Source organism: Macrobrachium rosenbergii, chromosome 41 (assembly GCF_040412425.1).
Source record: "Macrobrachium rosenbergii isolate ZJJX-2024 chromosome 41, ASM4041242v1, whole genome shotgun sequence".
NCBI classification, from domain to species: domain Eukaryota; kingdom Metazoa; phylum Arthropoda; class Malacostraca; order Decapoda; family Palaemonidae; genus Macrobrachium; species Macrobrachium rosenbergii.
Window position 1 is genome coordinate 5,841,897 of NC_089781.1, and position 17,500 is coordinate 5,859,396.

General features: G+C 33.1%; 1 protein-coding gene across 1 annotated transcript in view; it reads left to right on the forward strand.

Annotated features, from left to right (window-relative positions):
- Nucleotides 1-17,500, forward strand: part of LOC136826670 (uncharacterized) — a 72,297-nt gene that overhangs the window by 4,553 nt on the left and 50,244 nt on the right. Inside the window, exon 2 of the mRNA XM_067084027.1 lies at nucleotides 4,221-4,341. Within this exon, the coding sequence (XP_066940128.1) occupies nucleotides 4,221-4,341 (121 nt within the window). The remainder of the gene's footprint in view (nucleotides 1-4,220; nucleotides 4,342-17,500) is intronic.

Genomic DNA, 17,500 nt, shown 5'->3' on the forward strand with positions numbered 1-17,500 from the left:
TCCAGAAGCATCTCTCTATGCCAAGGTTCATTGACCAACGCAAATGTGTCATCAACATATCGTCTATAATAGACAGGTTTACACACATCCGGACAGTTAGTTAAAAAGGTTTTCTAAAAAGCCATAAAAATATTAGCAAACACAGGTCCCAATGGGGAGCCCATGGCAACTCCATAGACCTGCGAAAAGAGCTGACCATTAAAAACAAACATTGGGTCTTGCACAGCAAGCTCAAGAAACGTCTTAAAAAGTTGTCTGTTAAAACCATGAAAAACTACACGATCGTCGCAAAAAATCTTGTCTAAAATAATGCCGATAGTTTCATTCAGAGGCACATTTGTAAAAAGAGATTCTACATCGAAGCTTGTCATGTGTAGATCACCATCTTGTAGGACTATTTGTTTCTGGAACTCATAACCATTTTTAAGTGAAAATTGGTTGTAAGCGAACTCATTCAGTAACGAAACAAGGTATTTTGATATGGTATAAGAAGGGCTGTTATAGGCTGCCATGACGGGTCTGATAGGAACTCCTTCCTTATGTATCTTAGGGAGACCACAGAGAATGCTAAAAGAAGAACCTGTCACAAATACTTTCTGATACGTGACTTCATCTAAAATACCCTCATTTTTTAATTTTCTCAAAAACCTGTTAATTTTATCTTCTCTTTTGTAATTGCCCAAGAAGTTTGGTTCTCCATGTGATTGCAATTTGGTGTTGTCTGCAAGAATGTTATTAACCTTATCAATATATTCTTGTCTATTAAGAAGCACAACACCTTTTCCTTTATCTGGTTTGCAAATAACCAAATTATCCCGTTTGCCTAGTTTCTGTAAGATATTCAAATCCTCTTTCCTGAAGAACGGGGTCCAAGACACTTTTAATTTGGTATAAGTCTTATATAAGAGAAAAGATAGCTTATGTTGTAAACCCACTTAAGTCATTGACCAAGTTTAAACCCTTGAGTCTCTGAAAAAGCATTTCGAAGGGGAAAAAAAAGTCTGCATACTTAGGTCTGTAGGATGGTAAACAAAAGTCCAAGCCAAACGATAACAAGAACTCCTCTCTTTTGGAGAGAACATAGTTAGAAAAATTAAAAATACAGTAATTTCTATGGTTAAAATTAGGAGTAACAACACCTAGGGCTTTTAGTTTCTTTTGATGACGCAATTGTACAGAGGAGACGTAATCATTTACAAAATCACAGAAAAGTTTCTGATATAAAAAAAGGTCAATAATTGATAAATATTGAAATAGTTGATCTCGTAGCTGGCAGACAGCCGTATGAGTACTCTCAATAAGCTTTTGCTTCGTCTCAATCTCCTTCTAAGTAGCTCGTCCAGGGCGTTTCTGTAGAATTCAGTGCGATATAACGAGGTCTTGTAGAGCTTGAATCTGACGAACTTGGGGTGTACTCCATTTAGAAGACAGTATTTTAAGAAATCCAAGTCGCATTTGGCTTTTTCTTCCTTTAAGGTCAATTTCTGCAACTTTCTCGAGGTGGTCAGGGTCATTGGTGGATATCGGTGTCGAAGAAGCTGTGAAAAGTGTTGAATACGGCGAAGTCTCAGCCTTAACGCAAAGAGAAAGACGAAAAGAAGCCGATGCAACATCACGGACGTATTCAAGGATTCCAGGCGAAGATATATGAAGGCATACAGCAGGGTCCATAAAACACATCAAAAAGGCCATAATTTATTTATACGAGACGTTTCGCACATGTGCTATGTGCATCTTCAATCTGCAAATATAACAAATTTCGTTAAAATGTACAAAAAACTATTTTAAAATGATAAAGTTAAGAGGAAAAAAATTTATTTACAAAAATTAAAATTAATTTAACTTGAAACGTATGCAGTAAAAAGAAACCATTTTTATGATTTGGCTTCCTGACTATGTAAATGAAGAATTCATCAGATGCAGCAACATGGAGAAAGTCAGCTTCATCCCAATCTTTAAGAAATGAACCACAAAACCATGCACGGTCTTGTCTCTGTTACTGAGTGATGTTGGGTTTGCTGATAACATGAAATGGCTTGATACCAGATTTTTTCAACTCACGATATACAGCAATATAACTTCTCTTCTTTCCCCTTTTTGTTTCTAGTTCAAGAGCCAATTTACGTAAAGACTTTCTTGGTCTACCCACTGCCTCAGCTATGATTTCTTTTGACTCATGAGAAAGGACTTCAGGCCTTCCAAGATCTCACTCTTTTCGCGATGACAGTCATATGGATTTTTGTTCCAGTTTCTTTTAACAAAGGATTCATCTCTTTTCATGTATTTAGCTATCCAGGAACGTGAAATGAAGGATGCGCCAGCATCCTTGGCCTCTCTGAAGGGTATAGCCCAGATTCAGGCAATCCATCTGATTTCCTCCGAGTCGTTAGCCATGGCTGTATCTAACTCTGTCACTCAGTCTGAAAATACAAGAAATGTAAAATGAAAAATAGCTTAATAGAAACTTAAAATAATGTACCTGGATATAGGCTATAGCAGAAAACTTCATAACTTTCCATTTGTTCTGTGGAGGGGGCTCTAATTTGAAACACCTGGTATATATATATATATATATATATATATATATATATATATATATATATATATATATATATATATATATATATATATATATATATAAATATATATATATATATATATATATATATATATATATATATATATATATATATATATATATATAATATATATATATAAATATATATATATATATATATATATATATATATAAATATATATATATATATATATATATATATATATATATATATATATATATATATATATATATATACATATATATGTTGCTTTTGCAAGCCTGTAGAACGAGTTTGATAGTCTCATTTTAGTATTTTGCTGACTTTGTTGATTTATTGAACATGTAACGATGCTATCAAAGTTGCAGCGTTTGCCTTTCCTTGTCAGAATCTTATCTTATTGCTCGAAGTATGCTTTTTCACTGATGTCATTTGAACGAAATTTTATATTTTGTTTTCTCATGTGTTTTATGTAATGATTTTCCAGTTATCTGAAGTATTGGTACTTATAACTCGTTTTGTTATTTTTTTCCTGGAAAATTGATGGCTGTTGTTTTCTTTCCGGAAACTTTAGTTATTTTTTTTGAAGAATATAGGGATTAACAGTTCATGAAGTGCTTGCTACTTTATCTGAAGTGTAATGTGATTTTCTTTCCAGTTTTACTCTGTTTGTGGTTATTGATGTAAATGCATTTGGTGTCTGCAAGAAACGAAGTCGAAAAGCCTAGCACCACTCAGTCGTTTCACTTTCCTTCGTGTCATTGCCTTTATCTATATATTCATCACGTTCCATATTTTCGTGATTCAGTTATACAGATAGATAGATATGTATTATGTAAGTATAAAAAATATACATGTATATATATATATATATATATATATATAAATATATATATATATATATATATATATATATATATTCTTAAAAAATCACAGTAGATGCACTGACTTCTTGCCTGTTATGAATCCCACAGGATTTGCTTAAATGACAGGCAGAAGTTATACTGAACTTCTGCCTGTTATTTTCCTGTGGATTTATATATATATATATATATATATATATATATATATATATATATATATATATATATATATATATATATATATATTATGTATATATATATATATATATATATGTATATATATGTGTATATCTATGTATATATATATATATATATACAGTATATATATATATTATATATGTATATATGTATATATGCACATATAATATATATACATACCTGTATATATATGTATATATGGTTTTTTTAGGAGTAAAAAGCAATTTTTTCCTTACCAGAAATCTTTTCTTATTGTATTTATTACTTTTTCAGGGTCCCTTTTCTTGTAAGATAAAGGATTACTTTCCCAAAAGTGTGACAAAATATCTCCTATTATATCAGAATTCTAAAATCATAAGGGTCTTTCTTTTCTTCATTTTTTGTTTTTGATCATCCAAAAGGTGAATCATATGAATCTCTTCTTCTACGTGAAGACGAATAATAAACAGCGCTCCCAAAAAATAGGCGAGTATATGCAGGGAGCTCCTGACAATTATGATACCCGGACGGGGAAAATAAAAATAAAAAAAGAAGCATTCCCAGCGATTTGTGTCACCGGATCAAAGGTAAGCGGAGACTGCTACGCTTGGCTTGCAAACAGCAGCAGCTGCATCTAGCAACCGACGACTCTCCTCCTCCTCCTCACCCCCTCCCCTCCCCTCCCCCCCTCCCTCCATCCACCACCACCACCACCACCACCACCAGGGGGAGGAGGAGGAGAGGTAGGCAGTTTAAACGTGACATTCCTCAAAGATCCTTTTCTGGTTCCGCAGAACGCCAAAACCGACACAGAGCCGCAGACGACCTATCGAAAATGAGAGGCGAGACTTTTTTTGATTCCGCGGTTTCTCTTTCAGCGCCATGTCAGGGCTCTCGCCCGTGTTCGTCCGGCTTACTTTTCCTTATCTATGCGAATGACAAGTCCGCAAGGTTTTTTTTTTTTTTTTTTTACCCTAGCGATGAAGTCTCTCTCTCTCTCTCTCTCTCTCTCTCTCTCTCTCTCTCTCTCTCTCTCTCTCTCTCTCTCTCTCTCATGCCACACAGTAATCATCTGCATAGTGAAAGGACATATTTTTTATGCTTTCTTTCAGGGATGGGGTTAAGGTTGTCTCAGTACTCCATCTCTGTAAAGAGAGAGGTTCGAGTGTGAGTAAGGGGGAGGGGGGGGTGACACGACCGGGGGAAGGCGGGGGAGTAGGTGGCATGATGGACAGAAGTTCCAGAGTAAAACATCAGTTGCCCACCGACCATGCAATACTCATCAGGGCCTATACAATCGCCCGGGCACTTCCCGGAAAAGTAATATCAAGGGGCTTCATCGCACGAGGAGATGGAAGCGGGGTGGGGGAAGGATATGAAAATGTGCAAATGAGAGCAGTGGACGGGAGAGAAAAAAAAGGAAAATATGAAAAAAAGGACTAGGGAGAGAGAAAAACAAAAAGGTAAGATAGAAGTGAAAGATCGTAGATGCGACGTTGTAGTGGTCACTCTAAATAATGGGATTGACACGGCGTCTCCAAGAAAGCCTGGTATTACCTAGATCCGCATCATAAGAGAGAGAGAGAGAGAGAGAGAGAGAGAGAGAGAGAGAGAGAGAGAGAGATAGGACATTCCTCCTACCCTTTCAGGTTCATGAAATTGTCTTAACTTCCGTTAAGTTCTTTTAAGCATCCTAAGGTACACGTCGGGAATTGAGCATTGAATTCTAAAATGTGCCACAAATTGTCTATACTTAATTGATACTTATACAGCCCTTACACATGCACACACACATGTATATATATATATATATATATATATATATATATATATATATATATATATATATATATATATATAATATATATAAAATATATATATTATGTATGTATGTATAATATATGTATACATGTATATATATATATATATATATATATATATATATATATATATATATATATATATATATATTGTACCATTGGTATATAATGAACTTTAAAGTTTTAGATACTCTTTTTAATATTTCCTCCGCATGTATCAGCTCATCCGTTATCATTTGAAAAGAATCTCTTAAAATGTTTTAAGGAAGCAAATGACAGGCACTAATCTCCAGTTGTGGAGAAAAGTATATTCCTAATTTATAGGACTGCTGCTTAACTCTTCACCGTATTTGAATATTTTCATTCCTATATAATGTGACCAACATAATTTGAAGGAAAATTCAATAAGTTTAGCGAAGTTATAACAACGGTACTTGCCTAATTTGTTAATATTTAAAAATTGTGATTTTAATTTCTGTAATAGAGAGCTATTGTGCCGGCCTTGTCTATCCTTCCCTACTTTTTTTCTGTCCGCCCTCAGATCTTAAAAACTACTGAGGCTAGAGGGTTCCAAATTGGTATCTTAATCATCTACCCTTCAGTCATGAAACATACCAAATTGCAGCCCTCTAGCCTCAGTAGTTTTTATTTTATTTAAGGTTAAAGTTAGCCATAATCGTGCTTCTGGCAACGAAATAGGGTAGGCCACCACCGGGCCCTGGTTACAGTTTCATGGGCCGCGGGTTATACAGTATTATACCGAGACCACCGAAAGATAGATCTGTTTTCGGTGGCCTTGATTATACGTTGTAGCAGCTGTACAGTAAACTCGATTTCGCCGAAGAAACTTTGGCGCATTTATTAATTGTTTATTTGTGTATGTTAGTATTTGTTATTATTTCTTTCCTTTTTCTTTTTTTCCTCATATTGCTACATTATCATTTTTCACGTGGTCATTATTTTTTCATAAATTCTATTTTTTCTTGTTTGATCTTCCTTTTCAATCTTATATCGTCACATTATTCCTCCTCATGTACTGTACTTATTCAGTTCTCTGAAAACTTGCCTTTTTAGTTTACGGCTTTTGAGATTTTCTCCATATGCATGTTCGGTCATTTTAGGTAATAATAATAATAATAATAATAATAATAATAATAATAATAATAATAATAATAATAATAATAATAATTTTATCTGCAGGTAAGTTTGCTCTACTGATGCTTCCTTGGGTACGTGGTGAGTATTCTTTTCTTTCTTGTTTTTGTAGTTTTGTTTTTCATCCTTCTGAGGCGTTGTCAGAGTTTATTCCTTCGGAAGTGTAAAGCCATTTGCTTTAATTGGTTTCAAAGGCATTAGATACAGATACACATGCCTTCTGCATCATGCATATATGAATGAAAGAAAACGCTTCATGTGTTATGGATGAGATTTCCCCTTATTTAGCAGTAGTCTTGCGAGGGTATTCATTCAGTTAGATTGAAACATCGTCATGACTATTTGGCGTAGGTGCTCAAAATATTTCAGGCGACTGACGTCATCGCTCTCAGGGTTACTCTGCACAATTTAGGGTTCTTTGGGTTCTGCGGCAGAATGGAAAGATTCTTGCTGGTTTCTACTTGTTGCTGGCATATAGCAACACATTGACTATATTTCATTTACGTACAAACAGGACAGATCATAATTTTTATGAAAGTATCTTTTTCACAAATAAGTAACAAAACACAGAAAGTGAGGCTTGCCTCCTATGAGTCTAAATTTGATATTGTTTGTGAATTCCGTATTTTTAAAGAAGTGAGGGTTTTAGGATGGTCGAATAGAAGGAAAGGCTCTTTCATCTATCTTATACTCCTCAAAGATACAAATTTTCGCACCTGAGAAAAAGATGCTATCATAAAAATTGTGTGAATAGTCAGCTTTTCAAAATTCACTTTATATCATTCTTGGCAAAGTGAGACTTTGGGTGCACAGTTTGCACTCCGCGCAAATGCCTTTTTCGGTTTTCATAACAAAATGTCCTAACTCTCTCGCTGTTTGTGAATCACAAAACTTCGATTTGTAGACATTCTGTAGTCTCATATATTCACAAACGTCTTTTGTTTTGTTAGTACCTGTAGTGAAGTCATCGAATCTCGAGAGATATTTCAGCTTGCTACAGGAATCATTTGAGGATGAGGCTGGTAGCAATATGTTTATACGTTTGTGTGTGTGTGTGTGTGCGTAAGTATGGCTGTTGAAGAAGTCGGTGCACACAAACACGCACATGCACACACGCGCACGAACACACTAAAAGCGACTGTATTTTTTTTCTTTAGAATCCTTCAGGCAGATAAAATAGTCTTGTTTGTTTTTTTTTATCACCAAATGACGTTGCAGATGGCGAAGCGCATGCGTGTAATTGTATGATTTTGTTAAAAGGAAAATGCAATATCTCTGATCATCAAAGTCCTTATTGTTATAAATCACAATGGTTTGTTCTACATAAAAGAGTCGCATTTGTCGCGACAGAATGGGCTTAATCGCTTTTCTCGGGCGCAAAAATCTAGCGATGTATTTTTTCCCTGATTATACAGAATATACTTTTCAAATATACCGTCTGTTCTCTGGGTGAATTTCGCGCTGATGGCCGACACACACACACACACACACACAGAGAGAGAGAGAGAGAGAGAGAGAGAGAGAGAGAGGAAGGAAAAATCTTCATTACGCCCTTTTCACTGCTTCAGTAATTTGATTTTGAGCCTTAATGGCAAAAGATTATAAATAGTCATTGAAATTTCAGCATCTGTTTATATATTCTTTTCATAATAAAAATATTTTGTTCTTTTCGAAGGCTCAAAAAAAAAAACTAGGCTCCCTCTCGTTATGAAAATTAATGTTGGCGACACAAAGGCGAAACCGAAAAATGGGAAAAAATCATTTTTAACTGACGCTTCAAAATCTATAATCGAGTCATTTGCCCATTATTTCACGAAAGTTCCTTTTTTTTTAATAATTTATTTTGCGTGGAAATGAGTTGCGTATTTGCCAGCGCGGGAAGTTTTTAGGGGACCCTCCATCCCACCCCACCTACCCTCCACGAATTTAGGAAGGAGAGGTAAGAATACAGAATTCAGGTTCAAAAAACAAAAAAATAAAGGGGGGGCGGCGCCTTCCACGGGCCCACAATGAAATTTACATAATCATGGTTAGCGCTACATAAAACACTTTTTAGCCACTTTTTTTTTCCTTTTTTATAACCACCTCATCCCCTACCCCCCCCACCCCCTTCTCTCTAAGCCTCTCTCCAGCCTTGATGGAATTGTTATACGCAACTAACTTGGGCTCTTTCCTATAGTTTCGAGGAGAAAAGTTTATGAGAAATATTAAGATAATGATGATTATTGTGAAAATGGTCATGTTGATCATAAGAAAATTATTATTATTATTATTATTATTATTATTATTATTATTATTATTATTATTATTATTATTATTATTATTATTTGGAAGAAATATTAAGAAAATGATTATTGTGAAAATGGTCATGTTGATGATAAAATTATTATTATTATTATTATTATTATTGGGAAGAATCGCTCCCGTTTTGAAGCATGTCTTATGAACATTATTGCTTAATCAGTACCGTTGATGTTATTCGTACTTAACTGAATATGTTGCTGTCATTCGGAGATTGCCGTTACCTCCTTCCACGTGATGAGAATTACATTATACACCATACTGAAAGACTTTTATAAAACCTTCGGTGCTGATCCAGCATTTTTATTATTATTATTATTATTATTATTATTATTATTATTATTATTATTATTATTATTATTATTATTGTTGTTGTTGTTGTTGTTGGTGGTGGTGGTGGTTGTGGTGGTGGTGATACTGTTGTTGTGGAAAATGAAACAACTTAAATATGTCCAAGAGAATTTTGAAATATCGACCATAATATTAACCTGATTGGATGATGATCACATCTTTCAGAATATTTGCGGGCTTGCATGTTAACGGAACATTATGGATGCTATAATGTTATGCAGGAATCCCTTATCTCATTCGGAAAATATTTTGTAGGTTAGGAACACAATATTATGCAGGAATGACTTATCTCATTCGGAAAATATTTCGTAGGTTAGGAACACAATGACTTATCTCATTCGGAAAATATTTTATAGGCTAGGAAGACAATGTTATGCAGGAATCACGTATCTCATTCGGAAAATATTTTGTTGGTTAGGAACACAATATTATGCAGGAATCATTTACCTCATTCGGAAAATATTTCGTAGGTTAGGAAGACAATGTAATGCGGGAATCGCTTATCTCGTTCGGAAAATATTATGAAGGTTAGGAAAAAAATGTTATGCAGAGATAAGTATCTTTTGGGAAGAAATTTTGTAGGTTAAGAGGACTGTGTTATGTAGGAATCACTTATCTCACTCAGAAAATATTTTGTTGGTTAGGAAGACAATGCTATGCAGGAATCACGCATCTCATTCGGAAAATATTTTGTAGATTAGGAAGACAAAGTTATGCAGGAATCACGTATCTCATTCGGAAAATATTTTGTAGGTTAGGAAGACAATATTATGCAGGAATCCCTTATCTCATTCAGAAAATATTTTGTGGGTTAGGAAGACACTGTTATTCGGAAATCACTTATTTCATTCGGAAAATATTTTGTGGGTTAAGAAGACAGTGTTATGCGGAAATCACTTATCTCATTCAGAAAATATTTTGCAGGTTAGGAAGACACTGTTATGCAAGAATCACTTACCTCATTGGGAAAATATTTTGTAGGTTAGGAAGAGTGTTATGCGGGAATCACTTATCTCATTCGGAAAATATTTTGTAGGTTAGGAAGACAATATTATGCGGGAATTACTTATCTCATTCGGAAAATATTTTGTAGGTTAGGAAGACAATGTTATGCGGGAATCACTTACCTCATTTGAAAATATTTTGTAAGTTAGGAAGACATTGTTATGCAGGAATCACTTATCTCATTCGGAAAAAAATTTGTAAGTTAGGAAGACAATAATTTTCGAATGAGATAAGTAATTCTTGCATAACATTTTGTTGGCTAAGAAGACAATGTTATGAAGGAATCACTTATTTCACTTCGAAAATATTTCGTAGGATAGGAAGACAATGTTATGCAGAAATCACTTATTTCATTAGGAAAATATTTTGTAGGTTAGGAAGACAATATTGTACAATAATCACTTGTGTCATTCGGAAAATATTTTGTAGGTTGGGAAGACAAACCAGGCTATATCTTATTGATAACGTAATTCCTTTTTATTCTGGTATTCACCATCGAGTGAACGAAAATGTCACAGAAGATTTTCCAATATATTTCATCCATCGCCCTTTCATTTGCTCATGGAGCATTTGATATTTATGAACGGTTATTAACATCCATACTCGGTGCATATGCTTTTCAGTGGGTGTTAAATGCACAGACGATATCAGTATAACCGATATAGTGTCGCATGCTTTCTTCTTGTGCGTCAGGCGATTCCTGTTTCCGTTAATGGAACTTGCATTAACCAGAGGATCGATTGATTGAAAGCTTATCGTAGGAACTGCTTATCGTCTGTGTACTTAAACACATTTAGCTTAGGATGGATGGAATTGTGTATGAGAGTCTGTCGAGTATAAAATCGTGATATATACATATGCTTATACATTATATATATATATATATATATATATAACTATAAATATATATATATATATATAAATACATATGTATATATACGTATACATATATATATGTATATGTGTATATATACATATATATATGTATATATATATATATATATATATATATATATATATATATATATATATATATATATATATATATATATATATATATATATATACTATAAATATATATATATATATATACATATATATATATATATATATATACATATATATATGTATATATATATATATATATATATATATATATGTATATATATATATATATATATATATATATATATATATATATATATATATATATATATATCTTCAAGGAACAAGGGAAACGAAGACCTCCACTCTTACAAATTTGTTGCCGACGTTTCGTAACACATGTCACATTTTCAAGGCTAAAAAAGAAAATAATTTGCATTACAGATAGAATCACGGTATTAAAAAAATAAAAAGAAAATTAAAATATTTAAAATTCGCAAAAAAATGGCAATGCAGCATTAAAATTAGGTATATAAATGAACATAAAAAATAGAAAAAAAGGACCACAAAAGATATAGGTCAAGGGAACAAGAGAATACAGAAAATTTGCATAAAGGAAAAGCTAGGCAACCTATAACTGAGTTACCTATAGCTTTTCCTTTATGCAAATTTTCTATATTCTCTTAGTTTTATTCTTTATGCAAATTTTCTTTATTCTCATAGCATTATTTTTTTATTTCGTTTGGTGAGTCTGTGTCTTGATTCCCTTAACCTATATCTTTGTGGTCCTTTTTTTCTTCTTTTGTTTTATGTTCATTTGTGTACCTAATTTTAGCGCTGCATTGCCATTTTTTGTGAATTTTAAATATTTTTTTTCTTAATACCGTGATTCTAACTGAAGTGCAAATTATTTTCTTTTTTAGCCTTGAAAATGTGACATGTGTCATGAAACGTCGGCAATAAATTTGTAAGAATGGAGGTCTTCGTTTCTCTTGTTCCTTGAGGATGTGTAGGCTATATTTTGGCTGTGGCTTCTCCTTCTCTCTCTCTCTCTCTCTCTCTCTCTCTCTCTCTCTCTCTATATATATATATATATATATATATATATATATATATATATATATATATATATATATATGTGTATATATATATATATATATATATATATATATATATATATATATATATATATATATATATATATAATGTGTGTGTATATATATATATATATACATATATATATGTATATAGTACATATATATATATATTCATTTATTTATTTTTATATATTTAGAGAGAGAGAGAGAGAGACAGAGACAGAGAGAGTTTACAATATACATGTAAACAGGTAAATAACGGTTTCATTACCCACCGTTTTTGGTCTTCTACTGCACTTGGACTCGTGTATATATCTGATGAATGATGTAGAAATCACAGAAATTAGATTCCGTTGTAAGTGTTAATCAGTATTGCTAAAATGAAGCAAAGCAATATTGCTCAGTTTACAGGCAATGATTTTTTAGTACTAGAATAACTAGAATCAAGTCAAGTGTCTAGTCAAAATCCTCTAAAATTGTTTTAGGATTGTCACTAAATTTATTCGAATGTTAAGTGTTTCACGCAAGCTGTAGACCGTCGTTTAAACCTTGTTTGGTTTTTCGATAATTACTGAGGTTGTAAACGCTAGACGGCTGACAAAGTAAAGGAGGTTTCCTCTCTTTGTTCCTGTAATTACCTGCTTTTGCTAATTACCATCTTGATACACACACTCCACAGAAAGAGGTAATTGCCCATTGTTATGCGGATATCGATTTCTGCTTGCAGTGGCGAGGATTTTTTTTTTTTTTTTTTTTTGCCTATTACTGTAGGCGAAAAGAGTTGTCATTTATTTATTGAATGGTTTAAAGCATTTATCACCAACTTTCAACTAAATATACCTGTGCTTACATTTTTCCTTTGCAAGGCAAATTTTTTTTTCTTTTATACAGACCTTGGTATTTGTTGTATTTGAATGATCGATATTATTCTTAAGGTCTCGAAAGTAAAGTGTCCCGGCACTATTGCAATTTGTAGATTTCCTATTGCAAGCTGTAGATATCCTATTGCAAGCTGTAGATTTCCCATTGCAAGCTGTAGATATCCTATTGCAAGCTGTAGATTTCCTATTGCAATCTGTAGATTTCCTATTGCCAGCTGCAGATTTCACATTGCAAGCTGTACAAAGTATGTTACGACAAAGCACCTGTAAACAGATTTCATTACTAAATTTCATCATTACAAGAACTGTTTTGTATTCTTATTTATGACCACAATAAATATGTGTTGAATTTCCGTAGCCAGATAATTCTTTACTTTGTTTTTAATGTATAAAGATTACATTATAAGTTTAGTTTTTCCTAAAACTGACAAATATAGCTTGTACAAATCTCATTTAAACTCATTTTCTTTCTTGGATACTTTGTCAACCTTTGCCATTTTTTCAAATCGTTTTCCATTGCAAAGGTAAGGTTTCCCTCTCTTTGATTCTTTTAGATATTCCCTTATGTGTATATTGCAGTTGTGTCTCCTTCATCAACGAAGTATAATTTTACTACTTCTATTCTCAAAGACTAGCTACAGATTCTTCTCGAAGTTAAACGGTTTTTTGCTTCTGTCATCAGAAAACCGCAGAATTACTTCTTTCACATGATGTGGTTTGACGATTTTTCGTTGCATAGTAAGTTTCCACTTTGTTTTATAGCAAAATTTTACCTCTCATTTCTGAATTATTTGCTTCAAGATTTTAATTACCTCAACAACTGTTTGCATATTTATCCTCATTCCGTTCATGCAATTTGTAGAACGTTATTTATTTTATAATCGTTGCTACTTTTTCTTTTATTTTTCAACTCCTGAACGTTCTGTTCTTTCGAAACCTGCTTAGCAAGTTAATGGCTATCACGGGCTATTTCATGTGAAAGTGTGCTCTTTTTTAATAAGAATAACAACGATAATGATAATAATTTCAGTTTTTCAAGTATATAAGTTTCTTCTTTTCATATGCTAATTGTAATTTTGCTTTCATCCTACAAAGAATAGTTTTTTCTTGCAACAGTAAATTTTTTTTTTTTTTTGCTTGCAAATTACAGTTCTTTTTTCATCTTGCCTTCTTTTTTTAAATCTTCAGCTGAAAACCCTTATGGACAGACAGACTATAAACCAAAGAAGACTTTTAAAGGGAAATCAGCCTGCGGAGAGAGACAAATTATAAGAAAAAGGTGGTAAATGAAAAAATGTGAGGGAATAGAAAATGAGACCGATACACCTGAATTCAGGAGCCGTCAGCAGAAAAGGCAGGAATGAGTTTGATCTTCGCATAAATATTTTTAGAGTACAGTATGATTTTAACTCTTAAGTTTGCGAAGTTTCTCTTTTCTGCTTAAACGAAATACATTCTTACTCATTGTTTATCTGCATGATCGAAGTTTTTTTTTTTTATTATTTGTGTAAATGAATTAATTCCTTTTCTCTCTTTCTGCGGTGGACCAGGCGGTGCCCAGCGAAGTATTTTTCGGAATAAGTTAAACGATTTCGTTACACTGAATATAGCGGCCAGAGTATTTAAAGTTCGCTATTATAAAAATGAGATGTACACGAAAAGAAAAATCAAGCTAGGTGATTTTGAGATGATTATAATTGTTTACTATCGCACCTATTTTAATGCCGTTATCCCTCGAGGGTGTAGACTGTTAAAACTTTTTGCTGTAATAAGCTGTTATTCGATGAACGACAAATAATGCGCTTGCTTTTGTAATGTGAAAAAAAAACTAATAATATTCTCGAGAGGAGCAGACGCGTTGTTGTTTTGAAAAGCTTAGAAGAAAAACACGTCTGAATATCCCCATCGCCTTTGGAGAAATGGTCACATTTTTTCGTGTTGCTTACGGAAAATCCTCACAACAAGCGACTGTTTTTATAACGCGTGAAGCTCTGTTTATTTCTTCTCAAATAAGATGGAAAATATTTTAGGAATTATAGAGGATATTTATAGCTCCGGTTAATATTGTTTCCATCGGTTGTCCAGTGAAACGCATTTATTTTGCTGTGTGAAGATGGAGGCGGGACAGAGGTTGAGGCTAGTGGATAATGGTAATTGTTTTGACTTCAGCGCACACCTAGGAAATGAGGAGTTTTCATCGTGGACGTGATTGGGTGTTAACTGGTTGAATTGTATTGTTTGATAAACCTGGGTTGTTCCACCAAAACCCTGTGTGTGATTTTAAAGCCGTTTATTTGCCCAAAGACACTTGGTATTTGATGGCGTTGTTATTGTGTTAATTTGATGTCTTTAGCGGAAAAGTAAGATTTTATTCGTGAACAAATAATAAAGTGAAGAAAATGCAAACAAAAATAAACTTCTCAGTTTGCCCGCTACTGCGCAGAACCTGCAAGAGTCCCCGCTTGCGCAAGCAGTCACAGGTAACAATATTGTTTTGAAAAACTAGACGCAAGCCACGCCCCCTAAACAAGGGAGAGTTGTCGTTTGTTTCCAGAGGTAATAATGATATTCCACGTCGTTCATTTTTGGACCAGATCTCATCCCTATCCACCACAGTACTTTTATAGGAACAAAACAACTTTTCTTCCTGCCTATTCAGGTCATAAAAGTTGTTCTTCTTTGCTGTACGATGAAAGTATCGGGGTAATTATAAGTATCTTTTCATTATCAGAGAATTTCCTCCTTATCACCCTTCTGATGGAAAACGTCTCCTGACACATTTATATAATGTGTTAGCTTCGAATTGATCGAGTCCCATGTAATGAATAAAGCTGTATGGAGGATGACGATCAACGGGCACATCCGTTAGACTAACTAGCAATCTTAAGTGGTAGATGTTTGCGAGTCCCATAGTTCCCACGCCGCCTGATTGGTTGTGACCGCTACAGTTGACATGGAAGACGTTACATTGCTTCTGAATAAAGCTCCTGTTACTTAATCATTATGTTCTTGAGCTGCTGAAGGTTAGGTACATTTGCATGTTATGATACAGTGCTCGGGCCCACCACTCTGAGTTCCTTTGATGTCCAAAAGTTTCAAGTGGCTCCCCGCTGCGTTTTGGCGCTTCTTTCAAGCCTCTCACAATCAGTAGCTTTTTTTCAACTTCGGAAAGTTACGATGCATAAGTTACTTTCTTCGTATTCTCTCTCTCTCTCTCTCTCTCTCTCTCTCTCTCTCTCTCTCTCTCTCTCATACATACATATAAAGCTTGAGATTGTGCCAATGCGGTAGTTCATACGTACGATGGTACTAGTATGAATCGCCAACATTTTATTTTATGCTCAACTACCATGTCAAAATTGATTGGTTACAGTATTTCGTTTTTAGCCTCTGCATCGAAACTTCTTCATTCTCTTTCCCTTTTTTTTCGAGTCAACTTCGGAACTTGTTTTCCAGTTTATAGCTCTCAGAAGTCTGTTACGTATACAGTTTCAAGATACCACTCTGCATGATTTAGACGAGTAGATCCTTCGCTCCTCTTTTGTTGGGATCTCAGTCCAGGATTGGCCAATATCTTGGTTCGGCTCTTGATTGTTTACGCCTTCCCAAACAGCCAATCCTTTCTGTATATGTACCCGCAGGGATTTATGTATAATATGCTTTTATTTCACACGTGAACTTAGCATAAAATTTTTGTTTCATTTTTCCGTGTTTCATGTTCAGTTTCAGATGGGTTCACACAAAGCGTGAATTTTGTTGATAAATATAAATATATATATATATATATATATATATATATATATATATATATATATATATATATATAAATGAATATATATATATATATATATATATATATATATATATATATATATATATAAATATATATATATATATATATATATATATATATATATATATATATATATATATATATATATATATATATATATATATATATTATACATATTTATCAACAAAATTCACGCTTTGTGTGAACTCATCTGAAATTGAACATGAAACACGGAAAAATAATCCTTTCACCCCATCTATCCAACCATTTCTAGATTATATATTATATTTTATATATATATATATATATATATATATATATATATATATATATATATATATATATATGTATGTGTATATATATATATATGTACACGCACACACACATAGATCTAGAAATGGCTGGATAGATGGGGTGAAAGGATTATTGTATAGGGCCTTAATATCCAAGAATTGATTATGAATGCTACGACTTTATACTTCACGAGAACTGAAGCATTTGGCATTTTAAAACAACATATTTATTGCAATGCAAATGTTCACCGCAAAAAAGCATAATGAATGTTGTTTGGCAGTTTTGAAATCATGTAATTGTCCCCGAATAATATTTATTAA